The sequence below is a fragment of the Amaranthus tricolor genome, chromosome 12 (assembly GCF_026212465.1).
Source record: "Amaranthus tricolor cultivar Red isolate AtriRed21 chromosome 12, ASM2621246v1, whole genome shotgun sequence".
Classification (NCBI taxonomy): domain Eukaryota; kingdom Viridiplantae; phylum Streptophyta; class Magnoliopsida; order Caryophyllales; family Amaranthaceae; genus Amaranthus; species Amaranthus tricolor.
In genome coordinates this window covers 10262738-10278676 of record NC_080058.1, presented here as the reverse complement: position 1 = coordinate 10278676, position 15939 = coordinate 10262738, and the positions used below count along the sequence as shown (strand labels likewise).

The 15939-nt window shown below is 32.8% G+C and overlaps 1 protein-coding gene across 5 annotated transcripts; it reads right to left on the bottom strand.

The window, feature by feature from the left end:
* Window positions 1–556: 556 nt before the first annotated feature.
* LOC130828186 (diacylglycerol kinase 2-like) lies at window positions 557–15119 on the bottom strand. 5 transcript variants are annotated; one of them, XM_057694032.1, is made up of 10 exons: window positions 14912–15119; window positions 14618–14776; window positions 10691–11079; window positions 6109–7306; window positions 5174–5546; window positions 5015–5091; window positions 4541–4660; window positions 4244–4408; window positions 2184–2321; window positions 557–1392 (listed from the first exon to the last, which is right to left on the bottom strand). In XM_057694032.1, exons 4-10 carry the CDS (start codon window positions 7225–7227, stop codon window positions 1243–1245), a joined length of 2142 nt encoding a protein of 713 aa, XP_057550015.1. In that variant the 5' UTR covers window positions 7228–7306; window positions 10691–11079; window positions 14618–14776; window positions 14912–15119; the 3' UTR covers window positions 557–1242. The 5 variants fall into 5 exon arrangements, with proteins under 5 accessions (XP_057550015.1, XP_057550013.1, XP_057550017.1 ...); XM_057694030.1 differs by having other exon boundaries at window positions 14618–15119; XM_057694034.1 differs by having other exon boundaries at window positions 6109–7198; window positions 14618–15056.
* Window positions 15120–15939: the final 820 nt, after the last annotated feature.

The following is a 15939-nucleotide window of genomic DNA, read 5'->3' as shown; positions in this document are numbered from 1 at the left end:
CGAAAATTAGTTAAAACAAAAGTGACATTCTCATTCAATCTGACCTTAATGAATTCGATAATTATTTTGTTCTCATTCAATCTTTTTTATAATTATTCTCATTCAAACAGTAAAAATATACCTAATTACTTCACCATTTTTTAAAAAGAGCTAGAAAGATTACAAGGTCCACAAAGCTTATCAAACAGCCAATGATTGTGGATGTTTTGCGATTAGTTTTTTGCTTTTTTATTTGACTTGTTTGAAATATAAATTGTTTTTTAATTTTTAAAGTTAGCTGAAAATGCCAACTGTTTACAAAAATATTTGATAAATTTAAATATCAGTTGTTGGTTGTTTGTTAGAGAAAAAGTAAGTCAATGAGTCGAAAGCCAACCAAAAAAGCTAACTGGAGTAGCTTTTGTATTTTAGCTTAAAAGTCGGCTTTTCAACTAGCTTAAAAGTTACTTACCAAACACTTTTTGACTGTTTGACCAACCAACAAACCAAAAGTCAAAAATAAACCAAAAAGCTATGCAAAAAGCCATGAGCCGAACACCCTATATTTTCAAACACATTTCAGTTGAACCTTTCGTCCTTGCATATAAATGAATGCCAACTGCCAAGCATAATTCCACTAAATAACGAAGTTGTATCAAAGTTTTTGCCAAGCATACTTCCTCGGTAAAAGCTTTCAAAAAGGCATTTTAAACTGCACGCCATGAGAAACACAGTTCGTCACATTCAAAAAACGAGCTTGTACACTCTAAACCGTAGTAGAACTCTGTAAATCACAAGCTTTACACAATTAGACTTGTCTAAAGTAACCTCAACCTATATGTCATCTTGATACTCTAGAACGCATCAAAATCTATACATCCATTTGGGGTAAAACTGTACCTCTGTATATCTTCATATATACTTGCTATTGATACCAGATATTCCAACAAGCAGCAAGATCGGGAGTGCATCAACGCCAAAGAGATAAAGGGTGCAAAGTATGGAATAGGAGAGGAAGATGCTCCGTACATTTTCATATATACTTAATATTGACGCTAGATGTTCCAGCAAGCAGCCCAATCAGGAGTGCACCGACGCTGAGAAGAGAAAGGATGCAAAGTATGGAAGAGGAGAGGGAGAAAGAACGAGCCTTTTTCTATTCATTAACCCAAAGAACTTTGTACCCTAGTAATGTTCTTTAGCACTAAGCGGGAAAATTAGTGCTTGTTAAAAAAGAAATGAGATGAGAGCAAAAAAACCCAACTATGAAAGACGAAGAGCAATCTGTTCAATTAATGCTCTCTTCTGAGTAGTATTGATGATGCCTTTACACTCTGCATCGAACAAAACATCCGACATCACTGCAGATGCATGGGCTCTTGGTTCTTCAGATGAGTTCCTCAACATAAACACCTACACATGCAAATGAGCAGAATTTCTTAAATTTCTCTCTGCCAAAGACTAGTTTACCCACTTCTCTCATCCATCCTCACAAGTGAATTGTGAATATATGCGAGTTTTCCTGAAGGATGAGAAAGATACTAAGATTTAAGAAAAATCTTAGTAGAGTAACAAATCTTAATTTAAAATCTTGAACGACATATCTTATCAACTATCCATCATTTGATACAATAGGCGTATGGTTTTATGACTCTTTCTATACAAGCTCATGTCTTCAACAAATTTACAAAGCAATGTAGGATAAAAGATTCCAGTTATCTTCAAGTATATATAGCGAACAGAAAAACAAAAAAGAGGGAAAGTTTAATCCAGAATCAAAAAACATGGATACATCACATGATTTGATGTTGGTCCCAATATACCATATATATCAAATACTTATCCGGTGAGGGGGGGGGGGGGGGGGGGGGGGGACTACAGTTAGCACGAGAGGTAATGGAGTGCGAAAATGTGTCATATGGAAAGCAGTATGCAAGAAAAGGCTACTATCAAAATGGACAGTATAATTTTGAAAAAATGTTGGTCACTTGCAAGAATAAAATAGAAGATAAAAAGGTTGTGAAAAATGAAATAATTATGCTCAATGAAACAAAGAAAAAAAGAAAGAAAAAAGCCTAATAATTCTTAAAAGGAATCAATCTTAAGAGAAGTCAAGCCCTTGTGAGCCAAATGTAACTCGGCTGTAATTTCTTTAAGAAGAAGCGAGAAATATAGGACAGGTCAATCTATACATCAGTAAATACCTGTTTATGGTGTGTTATTTCTAGACAGCCAGGCTGTAAAATAAATGGTTCCCCATCTATTTGAACTGGAAAAGCACTAGAAATATGGATCCTTATGACACTCCCCTGAGCCATCCTCCTGGCTTGAGAAAGACCAACCTGTAAAGCAGGATAATGTAAGAACTAATGCGCAAACCACTAAAAAATCACATGGGCAAGCTTATAATAGAGTGAAATGGAAAGTCGTCTTTATAAAGGATACACTCACTACAAAAAAAGTTGTATCTACCCTCACTTATTTACCCAAGTTTAATTAAGGGTGTGCATAATATTTAATCTACCAGCAAAAAAATTATGAGCTACCACAATAAATAGGATGAAACTTGTTATTCATTGCGAAACGTCTTCATACGCATGAGCTACACATTTTGTGGTTGGGGCAGTCATTGAGAGCATGATCTTATTGTATAAGACTTAGTAAACCAGCAAAAAAGATGTAAATATTAGATTAACAAGTTGAATACCATTAAGATCATGATCTTATTGTACAGATCCAACAATAAACATTTATGCTTACATTACATAACTATCACTTATGCAATATATGTATCTGAAGCATTTATGCTTACATAACTATCACTTATGCAAGTGCCATTTACTGTTGGCTCACTACTTCCTGTTTTATGTTTTTCACATGCTTGATTAGATACTACAACACTCTCATCATTCTTCCTTTCATCATTTAGAACCACAACACTTAGGACTCGTACTATCATCCATTTCATCATCTCGGATAAACCCTTTCGTTTCATCCTTGATTTAGGATGTCATTCGGAGACAAAAAAAGCATATTGCTTTGAATGAAACAATAAACTTTCATCACATCCCTCGAAAGAAGAGACCATTAGGAATGCATAAGATCCATTTTAGTTCTTCTAAATTTTAATTTTCGTCTTCTATTACTAATGGTGATAATGAGCCAGAAGATATAGTTGTTGCTATGTTATTACTTGCTACTGGTAGGAGCCTAATTCTGTTAATAAAATTTCTAATGATGCTGATTTGTACAGCTTTTCAATTGATTCTTCAATTGTTTCAGATGCATATATAGCATAAGTGATAGTTGTGTAATGTAAGCTTAATGCTTACTGTTAGATCTGTACAATAAGATCATGTTCTTAATGGTAATCAACTTGTTAATCTAATATTTTCATCTTTTTTGCTGATTTACTTAATCTTTATTCAATAAGATCATGCTCTCAATGACTGCCCCAACCATAAAATGTGTAACTCATCCATATGAAGACGATTCGGAATGAATAACAAGTGATTTTCATCCGTATTTATTGTTGTAGCTCATAATTTTTTTGTACCGAATCTAAAATAATGAAATAATTACTTTATGTGATTAGGTGGCCACAAAGGAACAACTATGACAATCACAAGTACCAAATACGACCTTTTATATTGGTTTGAGTTTTGTATTTTTTAGTATCTATGAAACTCATTATGACAATGCTATTTTGTTGTGTACTTCTTACTTATTAATCGAAGACAATAAATTTATGTTTCGAAATGATAACATATATATAGTATTAATGACCTTATTTTATTATTATTATTATTATTATTATTATTATTATTATTATTATTATTATTATTATTTTAATTGTTATAATAATTATAGCAGTAATAATTAAAAATAAATAAATAATAATAATAATAATAATAATAATAATAATAATAATAACAATAATAATAATAATAATAATAATAATAATAATAATAATATTAAATTTTACTTCTTAAAATATATTTAATTTTCCTTTTTTGTGGCAAATTGACCGGTAACTGGTAACCCTGGTTCACCCTAAGCAAAGATCCTTAAAGTTGAATTACTCATTAGTTAATGAATATGTGGGATTATTGTAAAGAAATAAGGAAAATGTTGGATAATTGCTAGTAGTTTTCCTTTTTTTCTTTAGATAAATACTTTCCAATTTTTATAAACAGTGCAGTGATCACAATTCACAACCTATACATGAGTCACAAAGACAAAATAATAACTGTAAGATCCTAACCTGCAATTTCCCAAGGTGCCATGCTCCAGAAACACAAACCACCTCAAGCAGCTTATCATGCATACATTGTCGATTAAATTCATCATCATGGTCACAATCATTTTGCCAAAGATCTACACCACCCATGTAACTACCAATATTGAGAACAATCAAGCCTTCAGCATCCTGAAAAGATCAAGTGATTGCAAAACCATCAGGCAACCAAATCTATCAGAAAAGAATAAGTAAAAACATGCACCACCAAGTACCAATACTTTAGCCTATTTTATTCCCAACAATTTACAGGTTGCTACATACTTTAGGAATTGGAATGTCTTTGCCATCAACTTCAAGCCAAACTTGCCATGGCAAATCTGCACATGCTCTGTCCATCATATCCCTAGCACCTTCTTTGGCATATCGCAACTTGTTCACAAACTGCAAGTATTGGTCATTAAACAATAGACATGGCTGGTGTATATTACAGTTAAACTATTGTTTATTGACCTCTCTGGAAGTTTTGCATCAAAGTATTATATTAATTACTGCTACAAGTACTCAAGAGGGGTCAAATCAACATGGAGAGGAGCAAAGAAAAGGTTTAAAACAGAGAATTACAATAAATCAATGCATCCTCCAATTCTTTCAATAACTAGATAAATACTTGATGCCAAGGGAAACGAAAATCTTTTTGGAGTATGTGGCAGATAACACCCAATGAGGGCACCAGACACCAAGTGCTTAAACAAAAGACCAAAATTCAAAGCTTTCAGAAACTAGGGAACTGACTACCTGACTATAGTATTTTTCAGGATTTTCCTCCCGATTCATATGAAACTCATATGCAACCTTTGCATCACATCCAATACCTGTGAAGTTACAAACAATACATTTAGAATTGAATGCAGCAAGTTTTTTAAAAGAAAGGAATGACCACTTTACTTTCCATACCAAGGTAATTCATCATAAATTTAGAGCGTGTCCTATTCAGTTCCCCAACGGAGTTTTCTTTTTTAATATCAACTTTCCAGCGGTCCAACATTGTAACGGCTGCATGATTAACTTCATGTAAAATATTTCTTAACCCTGGTCCCTCGATTCTTGAGAATCCCCCTCCCCATTGTAGAACCCTTGAGAGATCGTTTCCAGTGCCCAATGGAAGAATAGAAACAGGTGGAGGAGACTCAAAGTTAAACTTCTCAATAGCATCAAGAACCCATGCGACAGTACCATCACCTCCACATACTAATACACTAAAATTTGGGACATTGCAAAACAACTTCAAACTAGCCTCGGGACCCTGGGATGAATTCAATTCAAAAACCTGCAATAGAAAGATGTATCAACTGAAGCTCCATACTAAACCAATATAAAGTGGTCTATGATTTCAAGACACAGTTTCAACCAAGATTGGGCACAAATGACATAGCATCCTAAAAGATGCAAGACACCTCTTCTATTAAAAGTTAGTCATTGACAATACAATAATACAATTGAAACTAGTGCTATAAATGAAGGACTTCAGAGGACGAGAGCATGATATGCAATAGAAAAATTGATAGTAATATCAGTCAAAATCCACAACGGACAAGTTGAAAAATAAACCGCAAAGTAATGGGTCACTCTCATAAATTACTAAAAACTCCTACTAAATATTTCAAGATAGAACTAAAGAGAACCAATGGAATTTCGATCCATCCAACAAAGACTATCATCAACACCGCATAAACTTACGCTCATCTACCTTTCCATTTCCTCAATTTTGTTGCTAGTCAATCAAATCAGAACAGAAATAAAATGATAACAATCCTTCAAGCATATTTGTTTCTTATGCAAGTGACAATAATACCACATGCTTAAATATTTAGTTGATATAATAAAATTACCTGAGCAGGATTTAACAGCATGTTTAGTCTCCTCCTAAGAGATAGCCCATTCTGTGCACCACTTCTACTATTGATAAAAACTAGAATAGGTCTAGCATCTTTTGGCAAGTCCACTAACTTGTACTTCTTGGTCTGGCCATAAGTCATTGTTCCGGCCTTCTTCTTGATCAATCCAACACTGGTTGCTTTAGAACCTTGCACTCTGATATTTCTAGACAAAAAGTCCAGGTTTTTCTCACTGTAGCATTTCTTCAAACAAGATAAACCATTGAGCACATAGCCAAGTGCCGAATCAGAAGCAGGCACATCCTCAATCTTGCCACCAACATAACAGCTTGGTCCGTTCTTGTTCCGATGACGCCTTCGTCGAATTTCTCCACGGACACTAGATGCTATCAATTCTTCTCTAATCGAGCTCAAACTTTTCAAAGATTTTATATCGGTTTCTTTTACGCACAAAGGAGAAAGAATAATGTCTCTGTGAGGACCCAAATCACAAATATCTCCAGATTCTTTGGACATTCTGGCATGACAAGATACATGTATAAGGCGCTGGCACCACATGCAGTGCCATGTAGGAGAAGCATCAAGCAAAGGAACACCACAGGGCTCATCACAGTAAAAACAAAATGCAGAAGTCTCAGGATTATCATCCATATTGAACCACCTTTCAGACCAATGGTGTTGGACATGGCTATGACCAGCTTGTGCAAAACATTTACAATCCTTTGCTGCATACTGAGAGCAATAAAAATGAGCTGCTACACCACAAACAGCACAGCGATGAACAGGAGTATGGAACACAGTCTTTGTGCCCAAATTTTGCGAGAATGACAGAGATGTAAGACAAACACAGCATGTGGATGGCTGTTCACCACAATCATAATCTTCAGCCCAAGTATGATGTGATAATGGAACATTTAGCTTTCTCCGCACTTTTTTCTTAGCTCTAGCAGCAGCTTTAACCCAATTTAGAGATGTTCTCCTCTGCCATTTAAGGAATGCAAATACAATAGCAAAGAGTCCAAATGATCCAGTGACCATCCATCCCAACACAGCAGGACCAAGAGAGTCTGAGACAGCCAATAACCTTGAGATGGAAAAATGGAAGTCAAACATTGTGCATCAAGCTTAAACCATCAACTTTTCTTGGAAAGAGTGTAAAAGAAAATCTCCTATAACAGATGACTGTCAAAACCTGAAGGCAAAGATAAAGGCCCAATAAGAAAAATAACAATAGAAAAAACCTTTTTATGGGAATTTTAAGAAATAAAACGCAATACATGCTTCAACCAGCCCATTATAATCTTCAAGAAATATCGAATGAATCCAGTATACAATCTAAGCCAACCTAAGATATATCTTTCTATTTCAATTTTTGATAGAACAAACATGGGAAAGCACCTTACAATGCATCAATGAACCAACTGTTTTTGGAAGCTAGTAAAATATAACTAGAGAGAAGTTGAGTATAGCAAAGGCTTGCTTGTTGCTTGTGAGGATAGCTTTGGTCGAAAATGGAACGAGCTTTTAAAATATATTATTGAAAATTACATGAAAAATTATCATTCCCTTGAATCTCCAAACTCTATAATACAAAATATGTACGGACCTACTTGGAACTAATATTCAAAGACTACATCAAAATGTCAGGAAGCCTTTCCTTAGATAGTAATAGGATTAGAATATTAGATAACTCATTATGCAATTACCGGAAATAATTTGACGACTAGGGAAGAAACGTTAACAATGTCCCCAAGTCCCATGTAATCCTACCTCTATTTTTTTAATAGCTAAACTTCTCTCCTTTATGTGACAGCTTTTTGGGGGAAGTATAGTTATTTAAAAAACGAAGGATAGTATTAATTTTTCACAATGATGTTTTTTATCTGTATCACTATAAGTCTTTTATTTCAATGACGCCAAGCAATTATAATTCTTTGGTTTTTTATCATGGTGGACTACATTAAAAAATGCTTATAAAATCATGTGCACTTGTTATTCATGCAGTTGCACATGATGTTTGGTACCAAAATTCAATCGAAAACAATCTCTTCATTATTATAACAAGAGTAAGACAATGTACATCCAACTCCCCAAATCTCATTTAGATGAGAATTGGAGCTGCTTAACGACATTTGAGTAATGAAATGGAATGTTATTTCTCCTTAATCATAACTCATAAGCATATGAGAGAATGCAAATAATACTAACTTTGGACAAGTAGCACTGGCGTAATATGAAATACTCATTGCTCCATAAAACAGAACATTTGAAACTAAACATATAGGTCAAACCGAGACAACCAAAGTTGGCATAGTAGTGCTAAATTGAGCATTAAAACGAATTAACTCCAAAAGTATTATGAACCACTTGACTCAAATCCCAAATAGAATCGTAGACAATTCTAATGGTAAAATCTCTATATAATACCTAATACATTAGTAGAAAGTCAATTTTTTTTGATACAACATTCCATAACCTCAACGCCATTAAGTAGCTCCCACCTAGGATGGAATCTAAGAAGAACAGATGTACGCAATCTTACCCGTATTAATGATAAAACTAACAAAGAGGTTGTTTCAGATCGACACTTGTTAGATAGTGTCATGTGCAACTTTACATAAATAAGAAGTGCAAATGATTTAATAAGTCGTTTTAATTTAGTCCATAATTTAATCTTATTAATGATTAATTTTCGATGAATAATAAAAATTTCAACAATAAATTCAAAATTGAGCATTCCACAACAAAACTGGACAATAATTATGGCCTTGCACTCATAAGCTTGTAAAAGGAAAAATCTGAGAGCAAACTACGCAAAATTGGAAAAATTAACAACATAATCACGGTACGCTAACATAATACGACATCATAATTACATCAAAAGAACATTGAGCATGTCATGGACCCATCCATGGACACCTCATCAAAAATAACACTCGAAAATTACATTGTTGCTCAAAATTGAAAATGGAAAAATATAGGGCTCAGTACGCCGGAGACACGGGAATCATCTATACCACCCAAACCACCAATGAAAATTCTCATTGCAAGATATGAAAATGGTATAATTTAAAAATATCAAATATCAAATTACACAAATAAGGCAATCATTTCCTCACAAACCCTAAATGACTGATTCTAACCAAGTTCTAACACCGTTTAAGACTTAGTCGTCGCATCCAAATCTTGTTTTTATTTCTACAATTTCAACACAAAAATACAACTTCGATGATCATCCTCAAAACCATTATATTTATCTAAAAATAATATGAGTTGTTTTGTATGTCAATGAGCAAAATCAAGGTTCAACATCAAAGTTGGAAAAACAAGAATATCTTAGCAGCCTAGAACATATTTCTGGTCTCAAATTTCATAAGCTAGTATAGGAAAATACCGATAGCGAAACAATGTAAAATAGGAAAGTGAACTTGCAACTAGTTACATCAATCACGTTTCATGGTACGTTACGCTTCCATGTATTTAATACGACCTAATTTTCTCATGAAAACATGTCCTCTATGCAACTGCAAGGGTAACCTTGTTCGGCAAGTCTTTGCTCCCTCTTAAAAAGTGCCGTATTGCAGTAACGGAAGAATTACGATCTGAAAAGGATCGTATCAATTCCATCCTCATCAAATCTTCATGTATATGGTATGAAATTGAAAATATCAAAATAATATAGCTAAGGCGATGATTCCACAACACTCTTATAGTGATTCGCAATCAATTTCGTCATACTTCTTAAAAGGTAATGTTCCCTTCCCATCTCCTAATCATTCCTCATATACCAGCTCAAACATTCACAATTTCACATGCAAACCTGTATCCTATAATGTTTGTCACATTTCCTCAACATCCGAAGTTATCAACTAGCCAATGCCGCTGAATTACATACCTCAGCAATCTTACAGCTAAAATACAGCAAAACTCAAAACTAACTGCATGAATGATAACAGAGATAATCTAAGTAAATATAAATAAGTTTATTTATAATATTGACAAATCACCCTTACGTGGAAGAATATAATAGGACGGGGCTTTTAAAATAAGAATATAATAGGATGGGGCTTTTAAGATATTAACTTATCTTTTTTTTGTTATTTACAAATTACATTTATTGATTATGAATTTATGATAATAACACGGTCTACCAAAATAGCTGTCAATTAATTAATCACACTTCCGCCCAAAAAAATCACAAATAAATGAAATCTTAGAAGAATCCTTCTCTGATCATTTACAAAATTCAATATATTTCACTATTAAAGCAAATTCACTATTAAATAGGTAAGAGCACAATTTCAATTCACTTCTGCTCTCGATCATCTACGTAGTTTAGCTTAATCTAATTTACTAAACAAATTCAGAACCAAAAATTTCATTTCATCTAGCACAGTTCTTCAAATGCAATCATTAAGCTAAAAGAAATGAAAAAAACGATCACTAACCACAATAAATTCAAACGAAACATAATTCAAACGAAATTGCATCATAATCAAACAGATCTGAGGATCATCATAACAGATCAAAGCTAAGAAAAATACAACGAAATTGAAAAGCAGAAAAGAAGACGAACCTTGAAAGGTAGCGTGAGAGGAGAGAGAAAGGAAGAATCTAGAAAAAAGAAAGGTGAATCGCGGCATAAGGAAGATATTTCTGGAATGGCGGTAAAAGGTATAATAATGGTAGAATTAGAACTATGTCAAAAGAAAAGGAAAGTAGAATTATAATATTGTTTGAAAGAAAATGATGGTCATAAGCTGCGAGAGGATGGAAGAGAGAGTGAGAGAGAAAATGTAAGGGCGAAGGGAAGGAATGAGAGAGAGAGAGGAAGTAAGCGGGATTCAAAATTAAAGACGAGTGCATAATTTTAGGAAGTTGAAGGTGATGGTGACCTTATGAGTTATGACTCCGTAGTCCGCTTTGTACTTTACCCATTTTGTTTAAAGCTTCGTCCAAAAATTTCTAATCAAAATAAAAAAATATCAATAAAGTAATTATTATTGTGATTTGTAAATTATTATAAAAAGACAAAACAAATACAATAAAGTAAACAAAATAAAAAAAGTTCAATTAAAATCCTAAAACCCCCATCCTATAAAATTCTTCTATATAAAGATAATTTGCCAATATTACAAATTATCGTTATTTACTTTGACTACTAGTAAGCAAAATAAAAAAAAGACAAATTAAAATTCTAAAAGCTCTTTGCCTAGAGTACCTCATGCTTGACCTCTGCGGCTTCCCATACTTTCCCATTTCTCTATTTATTTCTCTTTTCCCTCCCCTTATCGATTTCAACTTATTATTCCATCACTTGGCAAAATGCATGAACGTGACTTGATAAAGATCACCATCACCATAAGTCCATAATTAGTAAGTAACAAGTAGATATCCATCGACATGGTTCGATGTTTAGCAATTAATTTAATTCTTGGCTTTTTTTCATTGATTTTTTTTATTTTTTATTTTTGATATGTCAAATAATTTATAAAGGTTTTGATAAATAAGTTATGTTATGGGGTTAAAGGGCCCCAATTAGACGGGCCAGGTTAACAAGCCCTAATTTTCACATAAGTCAATCATGGCTTTTGAAGGCCCATTTTCAAGGCAAAATTCCCTCCAAGACAGTCTATTCAAGTCATTTATTGTCTTATAAATACCATCATTAATTGTCTAAATAGGTAAGCTTTCCTATCCATGATTGTCTCAACTACTCACATTTATTTCCTATTTCGTATTTTCAACCACTAACTTGAGTGTCGGAGGGGCTTTTCAGAAAGTAACCCCGAACTAGTAGCTCTGTTCATTTTGGAGGTCAGTAGCAGATGCCGTTTATTTCCATTCGGACCTCAAGCAGCTGAATCCCTTTCATCAACAAACCTTCCCCTCTCAAATCTAGTTTACCGGTTTCTATGCAGAAACAAGTTCTAAGTCGATTGTAAAATTAATTTTTAAGCCAAAACTTAAAAATTATTCAAAGCAATTTTTAGTTAGCTTTTGGTTTTTAAAAATATTTTTTCTCTAATGAATAACCAATAGCTAAAAAATATTTTTACTAAACGCCTCTTAAATAGTTGGTTTTAAACTTGGTTTTCGGTTAATACTTCTAAGTGGTCAACAATTGAGAGTAGTTTGCTAAATATGCCCTTAAAATATTTTTCCAAGTGGATTCAAATTTGCACTTAGATACTTATTTCGTTCCTCTTTATACCCAAAGTAATAATTTACATACTCCCTCCGTTTTTTTAAGTTTATCCCCCTTACTATAACGAGTAGTTTTAAAAGTTTATCCACTTTAAAATATTTTTCATTTTTTGAAATCTTTTTTCCCATACCCTTATTTCTCTCTTTCACTCCTTTATTTCTCTAGTATATTCATTCTCTCACTCCTTTTTTGTTCTTTAAATTTTGTTTTATTTTAATTTTCTCTCTCATACTTCCAATACAATCATTACTTTATACTACTATTTAATTACCCAATATAATAAAAGGTTCTGTTTTTCTTAATAAGTGTGAAAAACTCAAATTCGACAAATTTAAAATACCGGAGGGAGTACAACTCAATGCTATACTTTAGTCATTTATAGGATTTGGTAAGAATTTATATGCAACTCAATGTAATCCTTTAGTCATTTATAGGAATTAACGAGTTTTTGAGGGTGTTTGATAATTGGTTTTTTGATCGGTTTTTAATTTTTAATTTATTGTTTGGTTAAAATGACAAAAAAGAAGTATTTCATATATTGTTTTTCAATGAGTCTTAAAGCTAGCCTTTAACCCAAAATAAAAAAAAATAACTGGTTGGCTGATTTTTTATTTGGCTTGTTGGCTCATTTTATCTATAATAAAAATACAAATACTTAATTTTACCAAACGACTCAAACAATAGGTTTATGCACTTAGTTTAATAGCCAATTACAAACAACACTTTTAACTGATCAAAAAAATCAACAAATAAAGTCAACGACTTAAAACCAACAACCATATTTCATCCGCAACCCTTACAAGTTTGAATATATTGAACTACAACTACTTTCAATATGTTTAACTCAGAAACTTGATGAATAAATATAGAATACATTCAACAACACTAGCATTCATAGAGTTCCAATAAGGTGTGGTTGCCCATAAAATTGACTTATGATCAATTTTTGGTAGAATTAGTCATCTTTTGGATATGCCTTATTTATTCTCAATAGGAATATATTTGATAGCTAATCAATATATCAAAGTTCCCAAATAAATTTCGCCTTCACAACTTTCATACCTTTTTCTTGGCATCTTGATCTTTTTCATCCCTTTGATACCTTCGTTTTGCCTTAACAACCTAGATTCGATTTTGATATCTAGATTCGATTCGATTTTGCCTTAACTCTATTTCTATATTTAGTTAAACTCAATTCAGACTTATATCAACTAGAAGACTCATTTTACTAACTAATAAAACCTTAAAATGTAAAAGTTGAAGTATGAATAATTAAATTAAGACCCATTTAGGTCCCATCAGATCCGACGGATTAGGAATCGTGTCTAAATTTTTAGATCCTAAGGGTTCGGATCCAGTAAAAATTAATGGGTCTAGATTTGGGTCAAATTAGATCCAATACAAACCCGAACCATGACCATTCCTACTGTTTGTAGAATATGAACATGCATGGTCATCGATTAGCAAGGGCAAATCGGGCTTTCGCCTAGAACCCTAAATTATTTAGGGCCCAAAATTATATGTAATTTATATTTTTTTGCTATGTAATATGAGTTCTTCAGGTTTTTTTTATAATATAGTTAAAATATCAACAATACAAAACAAAAGAGTATTATATAATTTATTACACCTTAAATTTTTAAGAGTTCTTTTTAACTTTTACTCTAGGGCCTAAAACTGAACAAGACGGCCCTTTAGACATGAAGGCTTTGATAAGTGATAAGCTAATAATGCCATCGTACCTAAATTGAATGTCTACCACGGTGGAATAGGTAGTTTGCAGGGGCGGATATAGAAAAAAACCAAATGATGTTGATAAATACGGTAATTGACCACGTCAAGTTTTCATAATCTAAAAATGATGCATAGTATCGTCATTTGGCAAGATTTGTAACAAATCACATACAAAATAATAAATTACAACTGTATCATTTAAAAATTCATCAACTATCCATTTTTAACTCTGTAAAACACAATCATTGTAAAATTACATTACTAATCCACTATTTGCAAATGTATAGCCAATAACCCTAAATCAATTATGAATTATTAATCAACTAAAATTCTAATAAATTCCAAGAAATTAAATTTGAAATCCTAAATTTTAATTTAAAACCAATTAAACCAAAAGCCCTAAATTAATTAACCCTAAAATGAATCATGAATGAACAAAGTCAACAAACAATATTTAACAATTAACATTAACAAAAATGAAAAATCTATAACAAATTAACAATTGAAATTCAAACTTTTAGGGAAAGAATCAAAGAAAGAAAAAGAAAAAAGAGTATATACTCGTGGTGATGGGCGACTGGGCAGTGGCTGCAGTGTACAGTACAATGGTGATGGCGTCTGCCGGCTGGAGTGGAGGAGGAGGCTGGACGGTGGTGGCCGGTGCTGAAGGACAGGCCACAACCAAGGAAGAGAAATGGTGAGGGTTAGTCCGGTTGGAGCCTGGAGGGAGAAGAGAATGAAAAATAGGGCAAAGCAAAATCGCGTGTTGCAAGAAATTAGCATTAATTTTTGAAAAAGAAAAAAATCAGTTAAATAATTGCTGATAATCACTAATACATTTACCAACTGAGATACCTCAATAGGTCGAATAATAATTCATAGGGGTATTCCAATTCTCTACCAAATCCAACCAAATGCCTCCCTGGTGGGCAAATGCTCATCTCCAAACTCAAACAGTACATTGTGATTAATTTGGTCTATATCTCACCATTACCCTTGAGATATTCTTGTGTCTTATCTTCATAGTTAAGACCACGGGATCTACATTAGGTGATGAATGTGTTGAACATTTAGAGTATATAAATATAGATTTGTATATACTACATACTTAGTATAGTGGTGGGACTTAAATAAATATATTATAAGTCCAAATTGAATGCCTCAAAGAATTTGATGAATCATTACTTTGATTCATAAGCTTTGTTTGGTAAAACATTACTTTGTTTCATAAACATTACTTTATTTCATAAGCTTTGCTTGGTGAAACATTACTTTGTTTCATAAGCTTCGCTTGGTAAAAAAAGCTTTGTTTGGTGAAACACTTTTGTTTTAAAAGGAGGTATTGTTTCATGCATAGCTCTATAAATAGAGGTTGCATGCCAAGGAACATTTCATCCCATCTCCATATCATTTCTTATTTCTCCCTTAAGAATACTCTCATTCTCGTTCTTCCTTTCATGAGATAATATTGAGAGAGTAATTAACTCTCAATATTATCAAAGTTCTTAATTAACCACAACACTTGTATTTACTATTGCAATTTCCTTGTGCTAGAATTTTGTTGTGTAGATTATATCTCATTGTGAATTTCATTTATCATCTCAAGCACCTTTGTGGGAGAAATATCACAATAGGAAAGTGCATGAACGCCTTCTACTCATATCAAGTTTCCGAGCGACTTCTTTGATTGTCGCAACCATATTTTCTTTGTCTCCTTGGTGATTCAACAAGAGTTCAAAGCCATATACAAAGGATTATAAATAGTGTAGATTTATCTTGTAATACATCATTATTGTAATAATCTATTGTGATAATTTCTTCATCATGGCAAGTGTTAAGGAACTCACTTCAAATTTCACCAAGTTAGAAAAGTTTGTTGGTGT